At 59.3% G+C, this 16429-nt stretch overlaps 3 protein-coding genes across 4 annotated transcripts; 1 reads left to right on the top strand and 2 right to left on the bottom strand.

Moving 5' to 3' along the window:
* Positions 1–38: 38 nt before the first annotated feature.
* ADIPOR1 (adiponectin receptor 1) lies at positions 39–7120 on the bottom strand. The gene is made up of 8 exons (XM_055819715.1): positions 7004–7120; positions 6573–6774; positions 5645–5761; positions 4729–4900; positions 4051–4237; positions 2814–3001; positions 1267–1460; positions 39–921 (listed from the first exon to the last, which is right to left on the bottom strand). The coding sequence occupies exons 1-8, from the start codon at positions 7102–7104 to the stop codon at positions 793–795; spliced, it is 1290 nt and encodes a 429-aa protein (XP_055675690.1). The 5' UTR covers positions 7105–7120; the 3' UTR covers positions 39–792.
* A 275-nt stretch (positions 7121–7395) lies between these two features.
* Positions 7396–11876, top strand: LOC101916432 (tetraspanin-18-like). Its single transcript, XM_055819724.1, has 8 exons — positions 7396–8175; positions 8353–8547; positions 9155–9229; positions 9537–9635; positions 9858–10037; positions 10291–10374; positions 10870–11644; positions 11748–11876. Exons 1-7 carry the CDS (start codon positions 8119–8121, stop codon positions 10915–10917), a joined length of 738 nt encoding a protein of 245 aa, XP_055675699.1. The 5' UTR covers positions 7396–8118; the 3' UTR covers positions 10918–11644; positions 11748–11876.
* UBE2T (ubiquitin conjugating enzyme E2 T) lies at positions 11712–16307 on the bottom strand. 2 transcript variants are annotated; one of them, XM_055819728.1, is made up of 7 exons: positions 16208–16307; positions 15069–15210; positions 14654–14723; positions 14018–14123; positions 13420–13518; positions 12931–13014; positions 11712–11944 (listed from the first exon to the last, which is right to left on the bottom strand). In XM_055819728.1, the coding sequence occupies exons 2-7, from the start codon at positions 15175–15177 to the stop codon at positions 11819–11821; spliced, it is 594 nt and encodes a 197-aa protein (XP_055675703.1). In that variant the 5' UTR covers positions 15178–15210; positions 16208–16307; the 3' UTR covers positions 11712–11818. The 2 variants fall into 2 exon arrangements, with proteins under 2 accessions (XP_055675703.1, XP_055675704.1); XM_055819729.1 differs by having other exon boundaries at positions 15069–15189; positions 16208–16279.
* Positions 16308–16429: the final 122 nt, after the last annotated feature.

The following is a 16429-nucleotide window of genomic DNA, read 5'->3' as shown; positions in this document are numbered from 1 at the left end:
ATGCCCACCCCAAAAAATGAGACAGACACCACCAGCACGACACTGAACTATTGACCTTTTTATTTCAATCAGCTACAGCAGCTCTACATTCCCCTAAAACACTGTCCTTCCTCACTACCACAGACAGCGAGGGAGCCGAGTACACTGCGGTGGCAGCAAGTCTTTTTAAAGCTTAGTATTAAATATTAAATATTCTCTCATTTATGTTTACATTACTTTGTCAAGGAAAACAACAAAACAAACAAAAAAAGACAATTAAAACTTAAGTTACGTGAATCTGTGCCTGTGCCCTGGGCAGCAGCACCGGGGGCTGCGGAGCTCCCCCCAGCAAGGCAGCTCTGTCCCAAGGGATACTATAAATTCTCTGGCCCTGGGCCTGGTAGTGCGTGACTCTGCTTGCTCCGGTGAGCTCGGGAAGGGGGTGTGCTCGGCTGTGCCGGGAGCGGGGTACCCGCACCCATTGCTTTCGGCATGCCTGGGGAGGCTGGATGACCCCAGTGCGGCTAAAACACTGTCTGGAGGAGGCGGGAGCGTGGCAGGGCAGGCTGCCATGGCCCGAGCTGCCTCCCCTCAGCCCCAGCAAAGTGCGTGGGGAAGGGGGTGAGGATTTGGTCGGTAACTTTGCTAAAGAATTTTTCTGTTTTTTTTTTTCTTTAAAAAAAAAAAAAAAACAAAAACCAAACAACAAACCACAAAACCAACAACCCCAAACAGTTTTGAGTCTTCCTTTGATTTTAGCAAAGACAAGAGTTTAAAAAGCACTTAGGAAGCTTGTACTAAAATCAGGTGCTCTCAGAGGAGAGAGTCGTCTGTGCACCCCCCTTCGAGTCCGTAGCGAAACTCCTGCAGGTTTGACACCCCGTAGAAGTGGACAAAGGCCGCGGCCACCACGAGCACGTGGAAGATCTGATGCGACTGAAACTGCGGGGAAACAAAAACACCTTTTAGGCCAGACCAAACAACACCAGAAACGCCTCTGCCTCTCCTTGCTGCTTCTGCACCGCCCCAGGACTGTCCTCTGAGCTCTGCTGTTTTCCTTCTCCTTGCTCCCAGGCAGCGGTTTCCACCCCGTACTTTAGCCTGCCCCACCTGCCCGCAGCAGCTGCTCAAGGTCTGGCTGCCAGCACAGGCACTGAGGCACACCAGGACACCCCCAGCCACCTTCTCCTCATCTCAGAGCTCAGCACCCTCCATCCCCGCTCCCCAAACTCACAACTGCCCCCCCCCCCCCAAGCGTCCTGCTCACCGCCTCACCCCTGCACTCACCCAGATGTCGAACTTGCCCGGGAAGAAGCGCTCGGGGATGCGGGCAGCGTACAGCCCCGCGCCCGTGATGTACATCACGGCCATGAGGAAGAACCAGCCCATCTGGCCGACGGTGGTGGCTTTCACAAACCCTTCGGCGATGGTGAAGTGCATGGTGGGCACCACGCCGCTCAGCCCCAGCCCCAGAAAGACGCCTGCGGCAGAGAGGAGAGATGAGCAAATGGCAGCGCGGGGCGGCCGGGGCGCTGCTGCTCCCTGCCAGCTGCCCTCGCAGCCTCGTCCTGCCCAAAGGGAAGCTGGAGGCACCAGCAGCTTTTCCTCACTCAGTCCTGGATTATCCAATCCTCATGGCATTTATCCTTCTCAAAACGAGGGATCTAAGCTCATGTCCTAGTCAGAAGCAGCGCTAACCCCCAGCACGCACCGGGCTGAGCTCACCCAGCGTTCTCCATACAGCTCCCACTCCCAGCTACCGGAACAGCCCTTTCGGAAGGCGCCAGCCCTTCGAAGGTACCGAAGCCTCACACAGCACGAGGGACGCAGCTGCCTCAGCCAGTCCTTCGAGGAGGGGCTTCGCTGGTCATTTGTTCAGTGAAGCTGCTTAGAGCTCAAGAGGAAGGTGCTAATGAGCAGCGCTGAAATTTTCAGCTCTGGCATCTAATTAGTTTGGCAGGGAACAAACGGCACTGCAGGGAGACAGCAGCTCGGAGCAGCTACGGCTTGTACTCGCCGCAGGAGCTTGCCTCGCACCAGGGGCACAGCAGCCCTCCCCAGGAGGTGCCACCTCCACCAGCGCTGCCGTGGGGGAGCAGTGGGCTGGGAGTCCTGCCCTGTCCCCTGCCCGATTCTGAGGGGGGGCTCTCATGGGTCATGTGCCAGCAGCGCTGCCCGGCCTCCAGCTCAGCGTCACCCCTCCTCACGTAGCTGGGATGCTGCTGCCAGAGCTATTTTGCTGCAGGAGCCCCAGCGGAGGCGAGGGCGGGCAGAGGCATTTCTCTGTGCTCACCGAGGCTGATCGCGTCTGCAGAGGCTGCAGCGGGGGCAGGACGGGCTGCGAGTGCAGAGTGGCCGGAGGCAGCCTCACCCTGCAGCCTCCAGGAAGGCAGGGACGTGCCAGCACGTAACGGGCAGGGGACGGATGAGGGGATCTCTTCCTCCTCTGCCCGAGCTGCAGGTTCATGCTGCCAAACTGCTTCCCGGTGAAGGCAGCTTGCTTCACGTGGCACAGCCCCAGGCCACCCAGCCGCTGCTTACAGGGCTATTTTTAAATGTGTCTCTCGGCTCCAAACCTCAGGCTTGCCGAATGCCAGGCAGAGCTCGGGCCCTGCTCTGCAGGGAATCTAAAACCCCAGCACAGCAAGAGGAGGAAGGAGACCTCTCCCTGCCAGGAGCTGCTGCAAGGGCAGTGTGGTGCTCTGGGGGGATCAATTCTGCAGATGCTGAGAGCTCTTCCCGGAAGGAAAGCCATCCCACGATGGGATCTCCCCAAAGTGCCTCCCTGAAGCCCCCCCGAACTCCCTCCCGAGGTGAGGAGGGAGAACTCCTACCTGCTCTTGTCTGCCTGTGCTTGGGGGTGGCAAACCGGTCCCACTGAGCAACGATGATGGCAGAGATGCCCAAGACACAGACGATGGAGAGGTAGATGAGTCTTGGCTGTGGGGAGCAGTAGAACGAGTAGTAGAGCCACGGGACAAAGCTCCCCATGATCAGCAGTGCAATTCCTGAATAATCCAACCTGCAGCCGGGGTGCAATGACAGAGTCACACATGAGCCCCAAAACCCACCCTGCTCCTCGTGTCCTCTTGGTTATGTGCGAGTGACCTCCAGCCCACCTGCACCCGAACGGAGCCACCACGGCCAGGCAGGTGGCCACAGCCCCACGGGTGAAGCAGGGTGCCCAGAGAGGGGAGGAGGGGCGTGCTCAGGTCTCATTGATGTGATGTGGGACAGGATGTGGCGGGCGCGAGCCCTCGTGCGTATGGATTTAACTGTTCTCCTCCACTGCAAAGTACTTTCGATCTATCGATCCAGGAACCATTTCACCACCAAAATGCAGCAGCTTGCGCTACCCTCCACCGGTGCCGCAGCAAGCGCCTTCCCCGGTACACAAGGACATCTTTGTCGAGGGCATGGCAGTGCAGTTTGTTTGGGAGACACGATCCTGCAGCATCTCTGGGGTGTGTGCAAAGCAGCTCGGCAGGATTTCTCAGCAAGCAGCACCCAAGTAAATGCCTTTGACTTGCAAGAGGAAGATCTTACTTAAAGCCTCACTGCTGCTCTGCCTGCGCCACGAAGGCTGATATGAGCTGAACTCTAAGAGCAGCCTGTGCACCAGCCCTGGGGAGAGGCACTGGCCACTGCCCAGCCTTTCCACTTTGCCGGGAATCCTGTTTTGGTTTTTTTTTCAATTTGGTTTCAGTCCAAATTGGATCCAAACCAGGTTTTTGAAAGCATTCAGTAAACTGGGAACTGCCAAACTGCCGTGTCCCACAGCTGCCCAGTGAGACAGAGACCCCCCTCCTCAGTTCACTGCTGCGAGGGCACAAAGGCTGCTCCCTTGGGAGCTGCAGGTTCCCAGGGCTGGTGCCTCGATCATCCACCTGAGCCGGCAGATTTAAGGTGCTCAGACACAGGGCAGAGCCCTCCAGGACCCAGGTGTGGTTCCCACTTAGCTCCACGCTGGACTCTGTGAACACTCCCCCCAAGGATAAAGCACGTGGGAACAAAGCGCTGTGAGAGCTCAAAACCTCCTGAGACCACACAACTGCGCTTGTGCTGACTCACTTTGAAAAAGTCCGTGAGACCTTCTCCGAGTGACAGTAGACCGTGTGGAAAAGCCAGGAGAAGCTGAGGCACAGCACCGCTCCCAGGAAGAACATCCCGAACACCACCTTCTCCTGGAGAGGAGCCATGAAATACATGTTGGGCCGCAGCATGGTCAGGATCCCCAAGCAGAGGAACAAAACAAAACCTGCAGGGAACACACCAAACGGGCAGTCAGGCAGGAGAGTGAAAGAATTCAGCAAAGAGCCAAGAGAAACACAGCCCTAGCTATGCTCTGCAAGCAGACCCTGGACGTATCCTGCTCACAGCGCACCTGGAGGTGCTGAGCTGCACCTGGGGCTGGCCTGGCAGTAGGCTGTTAGCTGAGGCTCTTACTGCAGATGAGTGGTGCTGGAGCAAGGGCTGAAGAGCCACTGGGCTCCAGAGAAAAAAAAGTTCCGAGGCGTTCCTGTTTTGCCCAGGACTCATTCCTCACACCCCGCTCTTGCGGAGCATCGGCAAAGCCACAACCAGCGGCCAAGCCCGGCCCCAAGGCCCCGCCGCGAGGAAGCGCCCTGTCCTCCCCTCACCCAAGGAACTCCGGCAGCTCTCGGGCCCTCCAGCACCAAGCAAGTCCCAGCTGTGAAAAGCCCCCAAGCCCACCTTCAGCCCCAGGGTGGCCAACCCCCCCCCCATCACCTAGCAAGTGCGTCCAGATGTTGCCCGTCTCTGTGTGTATTCGGAAGATGCTCTTGAAGCAGGCTCGGAAGGACGGCATGGGAGGCCTGTGTCCGTGCAGGAGGTAATCGTTGTCCTTCAGCCAGTCAGGCAGCACGTCATAAGGGATCACGCGCCAGCGCCCTTCCCACACCTGCAACAGGCCAAGCTGTGCTGGTGGCCCCCAGAGCGTTGAGCCAGCCCAAAGGCTCACGTTTACTCACCCTGGGAGCCTGACGTCACACGTGAAACAAGCTCAAGGGCTGAAAATGCCCTGGAACGCTCCTCGGGGAGAGGAAGTTCAGCTTTTACATCATCAGGCACCCAGACCCCTTAAACCACCCACATCCTGCTTAGCGCTCCCCACACATCTCCCCAGGGAGTCAGAGGTGATTTGTGCCCTCAGGCTTAACCCTTCCACACCTGAAGCAACTGCTCCCTGCAGTGGGGGACTCCCATTTTTGTCAGGCAAGAGGGAGCCCCAGCTGCAACAGAGTCAGGCCAGCCCTCAGTGGATGCCACCTCTTACCAAGTGTCCGTGAGCACAGGCACCAGGTGAAACCAGCAATGGTGCATACTGCTCCCGGCCCCCGTCCGAGGGCTGCAGAGAAACTGGGCCTGCTCCCCAGCTCACTGCTGGTCTGACACGGCCAGGTACAACCCTCACCCCCACGGGCACTTCCCAGCTGCCACCATCCCCTTCCTGCACTGCTCCTGGGAGCAGGCCCAGGCAAGCTGAGCAGACTGCTGGCAGAGCTGCACGGAACCTCGGGAGCTTCATCCAGACAGAGCAATGCATCCCAGCCCCTGCCCAGCACCTTCAGCCCTGGGTTTGGGGTGTCTGGGCCTTGTTAACACTCTAAAATTGGGACTGGGGGATTGCCATAGGCTCCTGTACCTTATACACAAACTCTTCCATCTTCTCCATGGCATGATGAGCCTGCAGAGGCAGAGTGAGCACACGGACCACCTCCTCCTCTTCCTCACGGGCCGCTGGGCATGGCGGGTCTTCAGCCTAGAGGGAGAAAGGCCGAGAGGAAATCATTCCTGCCCATGAGAAGAGGAACAGTGTGCAGGGAGCAACAATTCCCTTCCAAGAGCACCCGGGGCTTCATCCCTTCCTGAGGGGACAGGCAGGACCCACCGGTCACCGCCACTTATGCAACATGCTACTGTCTTAACCATCTCGGGCAGGCTAATCCCAGATTTATCCTTGCTGAAAGGTGGGATTACGATGGGGGATTTTCACCCCTACAGCCAAGGCTGGAACAGCCACTTGGCCCAGCCAGGAAAGCCGTCCCTCTGCCCCAGCCATGAGACCAAGGCCGAGCAGAGGCAGCAGCTCCCCAGCCCCCCCCCCCCGGGCTGGGCATGCTCTTCCAGCCCAGCTCTCTCCAGCCTCCCTTGCCATCAGTGGGTTTGGGAAGGTCATTTCCAGCTCCAGGGGCCTTGGAACAGCTGGGTGACCAGCAGCACCCCCGTCACTCCCAGCACAGCCTCTCGGTTGCCCTCACTGCACGAGGGGCTACCACGGAGCCGTGCCTACGCACCAGGCCCAGCTTTGGGGCCAGCTGCGAGCACAGAGCGTCCAGCCCCCACCACTCGAGTATCGAGGCACCCCACAGCCTCTCGGCGGTGACATAAAGTGATGACTAGCCTCGGGGCTCTGCGAAACACAGCCGGCCAGCGGCATCCTTCAGGCTGTAACGGGATAACGGGCAAATTCCAGGGTTAATCCGCCGGGCCGGCGCGGAGAGCCTAAGCCGGGAAGAGCGGGCCCAGCCGCGGCCCCCCCCACCCGCCCGCCCCCGGGGAAGGGGGCTTACGCTGGCTGGGCCGGCGGCGCCTTGGTCCCCCTTCTCCTCCAGCAGCGGCCCCAGCTCGGCCAGCTCCAGGTGGGCCCTCTCCCGGCCGGCAGCGGCCAGCCCGTTGCCCTGCCCGGCGGCGGAGGCCTTGCGGGACGCCATGGGGCGGCGCGGTCGGTGCCGGTGGCCGGGGCAGGTCCCTCCGCGTCCTTGTGCCGCCGCGCTGGGGAGGGAGGAGAAAGAACAGAGTCACCGGGACCCCACGGCCGTGCACCCCGCCCCAGGCCGTGCCCTCCCCGCCGGCCGGAACCGACGGGCCCGGGTCCCCTCCGGGGCACCGGCGGGGCTGGGCCGGGCGCTGTCTCCCCACCCACCAGCGGGGCTGAGCCAGGGGCCGGGCGCTGCCCCCCTCCCGCCGCCGGCGGCCACGGCCCCCCCCCACCCGCACTCACCGGCCGCTACATCCCGCGCAGGGCGGCGGCGGCGGCGGCACCGGAAGCGACGCTGAGGGAACGAGCCGCTTCCGGTCGCCAGGTCCCGCCCCGCGCGGCATCGTCGCCCCCGGAGCGGAACGGCGTGTCCCGCCTTCTAATTGGCGGAAGCAGCTGTCTGTCGGTGCCTCGCCCCGCCCACCTCCCGCTGCGAGTGGGCGAGCGCCAGCGGGAGGCGCTCTAGCCCGGCCGGGCGTCTCTCTGGCCGCGCCCTCGGCTGCCCCCTGGGGGCGGGGAGCGGCCTTGCGCCGGCAGTGCCAGCTCCGGGAGTCCCGTGATGGCGGCGGACGGGCCTGGGGGGGAACCGCAGGGGAGCGGGGGGGGGGGAACCGGGAGGGCTTCTGCGCCCCAAGGCCGTCCCAGGAGGCGGGTGCAGGCCCCGCGGGGCGAGAGGCCTGTGCCACCCTTAGGGTGACACCGCAGCCCTGCTGCCCCGCAGGGTGCCCAGGCTGGGGCGGGGGACGCAGGGCCTCGCCCGCCTCACCGGGCCCTCCGTCCCCAGCAGCCACCGGCCCCCCGGCACCGACCCCACGGGAGGCTGTCGAGGGCTTCCCCAGCCGCTGCCAGCCCGCAGAGCACGTGTCTGCAGCAATAATTGATGGCCGAGGTCACCCTCGGCCTGTCGGGTCCGGCTCCTCTTTCCGTCTCCGGAGGTTTAATTACCTCCGGTAACGGCAGCCGGGGCTGGAGGCTCCCGCCGCCGCCGCCGCCACCCGGCACAATGGTGGATCCAGTTCCCCATCAATCATTCATGGCCCCGCCGCTGGCAGGGGTCTCTGGGGGGCGGCGAGGCTGGGGGGAGGGCTGGCCTGCGCCTGGGGTTTTCCAGCCTTCCCGGTGTTAAATAGGCGCTGCCGGTGCCGGTCGGAGGCACCCGGTCACCCGTGGGGTGAGTTCAGAGGGGGCACAGGGCTCTGGGCTTTTTGGGGTGAAGCAGGAGGTGACGGGGCAGCCCCGTGTCCCAGCGGAGCCATGGGGTGCGGGAAGGGTCGGGACTGGCTGCAGCCGGGGCTCTGGTATCCCCTCCGCAGGGACGATCGGTGTCCCCACCACGGTGTCCCCACCACGGTGTCCCCATGGGCGTCTTGAGCTGCGTGAAGTATCTGATGTTCATCTTCAACGTGCTGGTGTTTGTGAGTCTGCCCAGGGCTGTCCGGATGGAGGGGATCTGTCCCCAGGGGCGTGACAGTTCCAGCTCAGGGGGTGGGTGACAGCAGGGAGGGGACCCCAGCAGAGGTTAGAGCGTCCCCGGTCCCCATGGGGTGGCTGCGGATGGTCCCCGCACCCCATAACCGCAGCATGTCCCACAGGCTGGGGGGACATGTCTGGCGGGTGTGGGGCTCTGGGTGGCCGTGGACCCGGCTGGTTTCCAGGACATCGTGGCTGCCAAGGCGGTGCTGAGCGCTGGTGCTTACCTGCTGCTGGCCGTGGGCATCGCCCTCTCGCTGCTGGGCTTCCTGGGGTGCTGCGGGGCCCTGCGCCGGAGCCGCCCGCTGCTGCTGGTGGTGAGCGAGGGGAGGCGGGGGGAGGCAGTGGTGGGAGGCAGGGGGCCGGGTGGGCAGGGGGCTGCGGGGTGCAGGAGCTCGTGGGATGCAGGGAGCCTGGAGATGGAGGTTGGTGGGGGGTGCAGGGTGTCCCCAGAGGAGCCAGAAGCTGCATGTTCCCCATCCTGGCTCTGTCAGCTCTCAGTGCACCCCCCGATCCAGCCCCCCACCTTGTGAGTCTTTCAGTTTAGGGCCCAGAGGATTTTATAAAGCCACTGAGTGGAGTCACCTCTCTCTGAAGCCACCGGCTTGTCTTGTCCCATGTGGCATTTCCAAGCTTTTTCCCCCGATGGCGGCAGCTAGAAACCCCTTTCTGAACACCGACACCCCACTTCTTTGGCACCCCTTGACCCGGCAGCCGGTGCTCGTTTTTAACCCTCTGCCTTGCAGCCGCGGTGCTCAGAGTTGTGGCACCCGTCCCCAGGAGCTGTGTGCTCATCCCCTGTGTCCCCCCAGTCTCAGGGGCACAGGGCACAGGCAGGGCTGGCTGCAGAGGAGGGGAGGAACAGGCAGAATGAGCTGCCCATGGGGTCGGGCTGATCTCCAACTCCATCCTGTTGCCTTCCAGTTCTTCATCCTCGTGAGCCTTGTCTTCATCACGCAGCTTGTGGGGGCTGTTCTTTTCCTGGTGCACTGGAAACAGGTACCGTCCCCGCGCCCTGACGCTGTGCCAGCCCCTGTCCTCCCTCTGTCATGCCATGGGTCACAGCCCTGAGACCCCAGGGGACTGGGACTGGTGCAGGGCTGTCCTTTCTCACCCTCACCTTCATCACCAGCACCCTGATGCCAGCCCAGAATTGGGTGGGTGGGTCCCCACTTCCCCTTGAAGAGAACTGGCATCCTGGCCAGCGTGGTGCGGGGCAGGGGTGGGTTAGGGGGACTGCACGGCCCCCACGGCCCCGTCCCTGGTACCGGTTCCCCAGTGCTCATTGATGGCAACAATCTCACAGATCCGGCCGGAACTCTTCCTCTCTGAGCTGCAGAGAAACTACCGTGGGGATGAGAGTGCTGAGGTCTTCTCCACCGCCTGGAACACCCTCATGGTCACGGTGAGCAGCCAGAAGGCTCCTGGGGTGTGTGTGGAGGGTCTGGAGCACTCACAGGACCTGCTGAGGGTGCCCCCGAATGCAGGCAGGGGGCTCGTGGACCCCAGGCAGACACCGAGCTGCGTGCTGGGCTGGTGTTGGGCTGTTCCCCTCCCCCCGACACCTCCTCAAGCAACGCCCCCTCCAATTTGACAGCGTGTTGATGGTGTTTCCCTTCTGTTTTAGTTCTCGTGTTGTGGCGTTTTAGGACCCGAAGACTTTGGGAACGGCTCCCGCTTCCAGGAGCTGCACCCAGGGACGCCCTGGCCGCAGGCGTGCTGCACCCGGGATGGGGTCCTGCAGGCGGGCGAGCTGCTGGGCTGGGAGCAGTGCCAGGAGAGGAGCCCTGGCTACATCCATGAGCAGGTAGGACACGACCCTGCCACGTCCCTGCCCCGTCCCCAGCGCTTCCCAGGCCGCTGGGGCAGCAGCACCCTCTGCCCCAAGCATCGAGGGCAGGAGGCGGGGACACTGCCTGCCCGCGGTTCTGCAGCCCAGTGACTCTCCCAAGTCCCCAGCTCATCCTGCCCCGCCACAGTGCCCCCAACCTCGGCCACCCTCTGAGCTCCTTGCAGCCCTGGGGAGCACGATGAGCCCCTCCAGCATCTCCCTCCCTCAGGGCTGCTTCGCCACCTTCGCCAGGACCTTGCAGAAGTACATCTCTGTCCCTGGGACTTGCAGCTTGGCTGTGCTGGGCATCGAGGTACGGTGCAGGGCCGAAGGGGACAGCGGGGGCTGCGGGCTCACCTCACGTGGGCTCCCTTTGTGGGTGAAGGGACCACAGACAGGCTCGGGCTGACCCTCCCGTGCCTCCAGCTGTCACTGTCACACCCAGAAAGCGGGTGCACACACTGTGGCTCTGTCTCAGGGTGTGAAGCCAAATCCCCCTGTGGGTGAGTTGGGTTACAGGATGGGGAGGATGTACCCCACTCCTGCGCGCCCTGGAGGGGCGTGCTGCCCAGCACGCGGACCCCAGCACGCTCAGAGGGGCCTCTCTCGCCATCCCGTTCCTGTGCAGCACCAGGACAGCTGGTGTGCAGCCCCTCAGTGGGGCACAGGATCAATGCCTGGCCAGCCCAGGAGCAGAGGACAACCATCCTTTGGGCTTCGGGCTCTGATTTCAGGAAGCAGCCGCAGCAAGGTGCAAGCGTGGCCCTGCAGCAGGGGCTAACCTGCTCCCCGCCTCCTGTCCTTGCAGATCTTTGCCATGTTCTTTGCTTTTTGCCTTTATTACAACTTCGACTGAGTGGGATGAAGCGTGTTGGAGACAAGCCAAGGGCTTTGGAAGCAGCAGCAGGCAAGGACGTTCCCTTTCCTGGCGCCCCTAGTTCAGCGTGCTGCCTTCCCCAGGCAGGCAGGAGCCCTGCTGCGTCCTGTCTCTGCTCCAGCCTGCGCCCAAGGGTGGGCCTAGCTGGTTTTTCTTGGAGCAGGGACGGGGCACAGGTCACATTCTTTGCAGGCAACCAGGCAGAGCAGGGGGCTGAGCCTCAGAGTTGCTCCTGCTGTGATCTGCCATCGGTCTTCACAAAAATCAAAGGGTTCCGGTGACAGTCCTGCCCCTGCACACCTCCCGAGCTGCTGCAGCACCGAAAATCCTCCCGCTCACTCCTCATCTCGGGCTTCTGGCCCCGCTCACCACCGCCCTGACTCCTGCAGGCTCCCTTTGGGCTTTCCTCCACCCCTCCTCGCTGGCGCGTCTCTGGCCACCTCCTGGCGACGCGACAGAGTGGGGACACAGCCCGTGCCACCGCTGGAATCTAACAGCCCGCTCTAGGGGGCTGGAGCCTCGAGGTCTAACGCCTTAGCCTTTAGCAGCCTTGACCTTACACAGAAAACTAAGCCTTTACGAGAGGATTTCCACAGGCTGGTTGCGATGTGTCTGTTCCGAGGCTGGGGCAGTGAGATCAGAACCCAAAACACTTGGTGCTGTTCCTGCTTCTCCAAGAGAAAGCTGGAAATGGGAAGCTGAATCGGTACTTCTAATTTTCCTTTTCTTCAGAGTATTCCAAAGCTCCACACAACAAACCAGGAAAGTATATATATGAATTAAAGCTTTATATTTTATTTACATAATAGAACTTTTCACAAAAAAGCCCTAGGAAAGGGAAAACCAAAGCCTGCTGCAGCTACACCTGAACAAAAACTGCTCAGGAATCCAGGCAAGATTTCTTCTCCTTCTTGCTGATACTGCTCCCTTTTCTTTTCCGCACAGTGGCTTCATTGGCGAAACTTGTTTCGCTTTGATTCGCTTTCTCTTCCAAAGGCTTGGAGGCCTGTGATAACACAAGAAATAAAAGTAACAGGTGTGAATAATTTAGTTTTACAGCCATCGGCACTGCTGTGCATTGCCAGCTCTGCGTGGGCGCACCTCAGCTCCCAGCACCCCACAAAGATCAGAACTGACTCTGCCTCCAGCTTTTATGCAGCGACCCTTAATTACCCTGCTCCCACCGCTGGAAATTTTAGGAAGGGGGAATGACAGGAGAGCAGGATGACGACTGAGCCTGCAGGTACCACACACATGTACGAGGCAGGTTGCTCTGGGGCTAAGCGTGTTGCTGCAAAGGTCTCTTCACCCTGTGCCCTAACAACCCAGACAATTACCCTGCAAACATGTTCGGAGCTGGATTAGTGAGCACTGCTCGGGGGGCTTCCAGGGAGAAGACGCCCCCCTCTCGGCAAGTACGATGCCTAGATCAGGCGCAGGGAGGGAAAGTTCCCAGGTAAGGGAGAAGGCCCACACAACTACTTTTTTGGGAACAGGATTTGATCTGCTTAAGTGTGGTTTATTTTTATGTGACTAATCTGTGAGGGAAGGCAGGGTGCAGAACGGTGGCAGGAGAGGCAGGGTGGTGGCAGGGAGGCTGTGCTGCACCAGGGATTAGGGACACCAGTCTGTGAGGGGACGAGCAGGTGGAGAACAGGCATAGCTGAGCACGAGGCGCAGCCACAGCCGAACATGGAGTCTGTAGGAACTGGGCTGAGGACCCTGGGGAAGGGCCTTATCAGGCTTTAGCCTTACTCATCCTTCCTTCCTCTTGGAAAGCACTGCTGTTATTTGTGAATGAGCACATTTATTTGGAAAGAGTGAATCTAATGATCTTGACGTACAACAAAATTAAATACACTTCCGAAACACAGAACAGAAGGGGAGGAAAGAAGGAACGCTGCCAAAGACAGCTGCACAAAGTAATTGCAAAAGGCAAACTGAGACAAGAAAGACGGAGCCACACTCAGCTGAGCAGAGTGTGTTTCTTACCCTTGTTTGCTGGCTTGCATATTTCTCGGTCCACTCTTTGGCATTTAGCAAGAACAGCTGCTTGTTGTACTTGTACTCCGAGGACTAAATGTAATGAGCAAGACAAAGACAGAGATTTGATTTAATACAAACATCACACCAAAAGGCCAGGACTAAGGTCTGGCTTTAGGACTCCTAGAACCAGACCAACACCACTACAAGCATGCGGCATGAAGCATAAAGTTCATTTTACTTGAATGCACACTGCCGTTTGCACTGGCAGGCTGGAGGACAAGACCTTTACCATCTCTTTTTCACTGCTGGCATAAACCCTGTGCCCTGTGCCCCAGCTGCTTCAGCGGAATGCAGGCCAGGTCAAGCCATGCTGCTATGTGACATGCTAGCATGCGAATCCAGAGTGAGTGAAGTGGCAGCGCAGCCTAAATCTAATGCACTTTGCCTTCCCGGTCTGCACCCATGGCCACAGGAGAGGAAGAGGAGCTCACGTACTATGTCTGCCATGAGAGGGTCATCGGGGTTGGGCTCTGCCATCAGCAGCTGTATGGAGGTCAGCAGTGTGGAGATGTTCAAGGAAGGTCTCCATGCACCCTTCAAGGAAACAAGGTGAAAGAAGCAGTTAAGCAGAAAGAAACCTGCCCACAGGCTGCCTAGAGAAACCTTGGGACTCAGCATTTAAACCCGACCTGCCCAAAAGCTGCTTCAGGGCTTGCAGCACTTAATCCTTCTCGGAAAACACCAGGCCCATTCTCAACACACAGGCTGTGGCCTCTCCAAGGAAGCCAGGCTGGCAGCCACAGGCTGTGTCCTGCACAGCTCTGCTGGGTCAGGTTTGGGGTAGCCCGTTTTCAGAGGGCCACCTAATGCCTTTGACTCCAATCCTTAAAACCTTGGAAACTTATATGGAACAAAGAAGGTCATGTTCTAGTCTCTAAACAAAGGAGATGCCGCTCAAAAACTTTACTCCTGTGCTCCTGTGTAAATAAGTCAGTAGCAAACAGACATTCAATAAGGCTTTTACAAGAAAAGGATAAGGAGTTCATTATCCTCTCCAGGCTCACTTACCCATGCCCAAGTAGCACTATCTTACCTTTGGTGGTAATTTAAGAACATCCAGACAAATCCTTCCAGCGGAGTCAATGTTAGGATGATAGATAGGGGTCAGAAAGCAAATCTTTGGGGGCTCAAATGGGTACCTTTAAGGGATAAGTGTTAAGAAACATACAGTTATTTCTATATTTGCATGCCAGTTGCTTCATCACTCGAGCAACACCATCATTTCCTGCTCCTAGCCATTTACTAAGTGATATCCTCCTCCACAGATTTTTGGAGGAGGCATTGCTCTCCCTTTGATGCTTTCAGCTGTGTGCAACTAGCACTCTCCTGGGTAGCTTTTCCCAAAGAAGGAAAAGTGATAGGAAGCTTCCTACTCATGAATGAGCTCCTTTCCAGAAAGCTTTCACACAATATGATAAGGTAGAGATATTGTCATGGTGCTTTTAGGTTGTTAATCACACACCTTAGTACATCCTAAGTGTATCAGCCAAAGGAAATAACAATTACATCCTTAAATGAAGGGTCTCGCCTAGCCAACCATGCTCTTTGTTGGGAGGCTAAAGCAAAGACCAAAGCGGTAGCAACTTGGAGCAAATATCTTACATCACTTAACTTGTATTTGAAAGAAGTACTACACCAGCTACTTCGCTAGATGTCGTTGCCCACTTACCTTTCAGGAACAATTATTTCCAGGTTGAATATTCCTTTCTCATATGGTGTGTCTGCAGCTCCTAAAATCTCTTTAAAAGCAAGATTAAAACATAAGCATTACACTCAAAATCACTTGAATTTGTCCAACAGTCTCCACATAACTACTGCAGTTACAGAACTCCTAACACTGCTCAGATCCAGGAATAAAAAACCCAATGTAATCTTATCTGAGACCAGTTCCACCCACAGCAATCAAAACTGTAGGCAGATTGACACACAGGCCAAACTATGCTTAAAGAAAAAAAAACCCTTAAGCGTTTTCATAAAATTCCACACTTCCAGCCAATCTATAAAGCACCTGCCACCCAGTGAATCAGACCTAGCAGCAAACTCATCCCTTACTAATAGCAAAGTCCCACCAGAGAAGTACGTACGTGCTCGTAGGTTATCCAGCTGGTTTTCATTTTGCCAGCAGGTGATGCCCGGAGGAGGCTCTGTGGTCAAGAGAGAGAGCTCCCTCTTCAGTCGCGATGCTCTTTGCATTATGCTGAAACTCTAAGAGACTGGATTTTATTGCTGGCAAAAGTGGGTTTTGAAAAATAGCACTTAATACTGAGAATGTTTTTGTCTAAGGAGAATTAACCTGGGTTTCAGGTTGTTATCCTGATGTAATAACCTGAGTTGCAGAGCAGCTGAGCCTGTTCCTGGAGCTGCTCTCACGCCCAGCTGGAGGAGGAGAAGCAAATCCCACCCTTTGCAGTCACTCCCATCCCCTCAATCCCCAGCTGAGTTTAGTAAACCCTCCCAGTCCACCCCCAGGATCCACATCCTTAACAGGACTGGAACACCCACCCCGAGACAACCCTTGTCCCTTTGGGGTGAAATACTGTCCCTTCACAGACAGGGACACCTGCTGCTCTGCTGGGCCATGCACCCCCGGGTGCCTCAGACTGGGATACCCCCAGTGCCCTCTCCCTCCAGCAGGCTGGGACCCTTGTCCCACCCCAGCAGCATCCCGCTCTCCCTTCCTGGGGAGGGGAAACCTCCGAAGCTGCCCCGGGGCAGGGGGGGGGATACTCCTTGCTACAGGGACACCCCCAAGGCTGGGACCAGCTTTCCTACCTCCTCCTCTGCTGACAGGGACCCCCCTGGGCCTACCCCAAGGGGGACAGCGGGGACCTGGCTCATATACCCCTGCCAGCCCTGCCCACTCACCCCTAAGGGGGGGGAACACCCCCTGCCTTAACTCCCCACCCCGACTTAACTACCCCCCACCCCCCCCGGGCACACTTACTACCACCACCACGGCCTGACCCCCCCAAGGGAGTACCTAACCCCTCCCCTCGCCTGACCCTCCCCACGGAGGAGGGGCCTGACCCCCCCCTTCCCAGATGGAGTCCCCCCTCCCAAGGACCCGGCCCGACCCCCCGGCCCGGCCTCTGGGCCCCCCAGGACCTGGCCCGGCCTACCCGCTCCCCCCGCCCCAAGGCGCAACGGCCTCCCAGAGCCCCGCCACGACCAGCCTCGCTGCTGCCCCCGCGCTAATTAATTACCCGCCCTCAGCGCTAATTACCCGCCGCGGCGCTGCCGAGCCCGGGGCTGAGGCCGCCCCTCGCAGACACGGAGCGGGAGGGGGCGGGACTTCCCCCGGCGCCTAGCAACGGGAGGGGACGCCTCGCGGGCAGCCGGCGCTGATTGGGTGTCGCTCGGCCACGCCCCCTCAGCGCCACCGTTCGAATTCGCCGCGGAGGGGCGCCGCCATTGGCGGAGCCCCGCGGGCGGGAGCGCAAGCCCC

This window comes from Falco peregrinus, chromosome 16 (genome assembly GCF_023634155.1).
Source record: "Falco peregrinus isolate bFalPer1 chromosome 16, bFalPer1.pri, whole genome shotgun sequence".
Lineage (NCBI taxonomy): Eukaryota > Metazoa > Chordata > Aves > Falconiformes > Falconidae > Falco > Falco peregrinus.
This window is presented reverse-complemented; position numbering and strand designations above follow the sequence as displayed.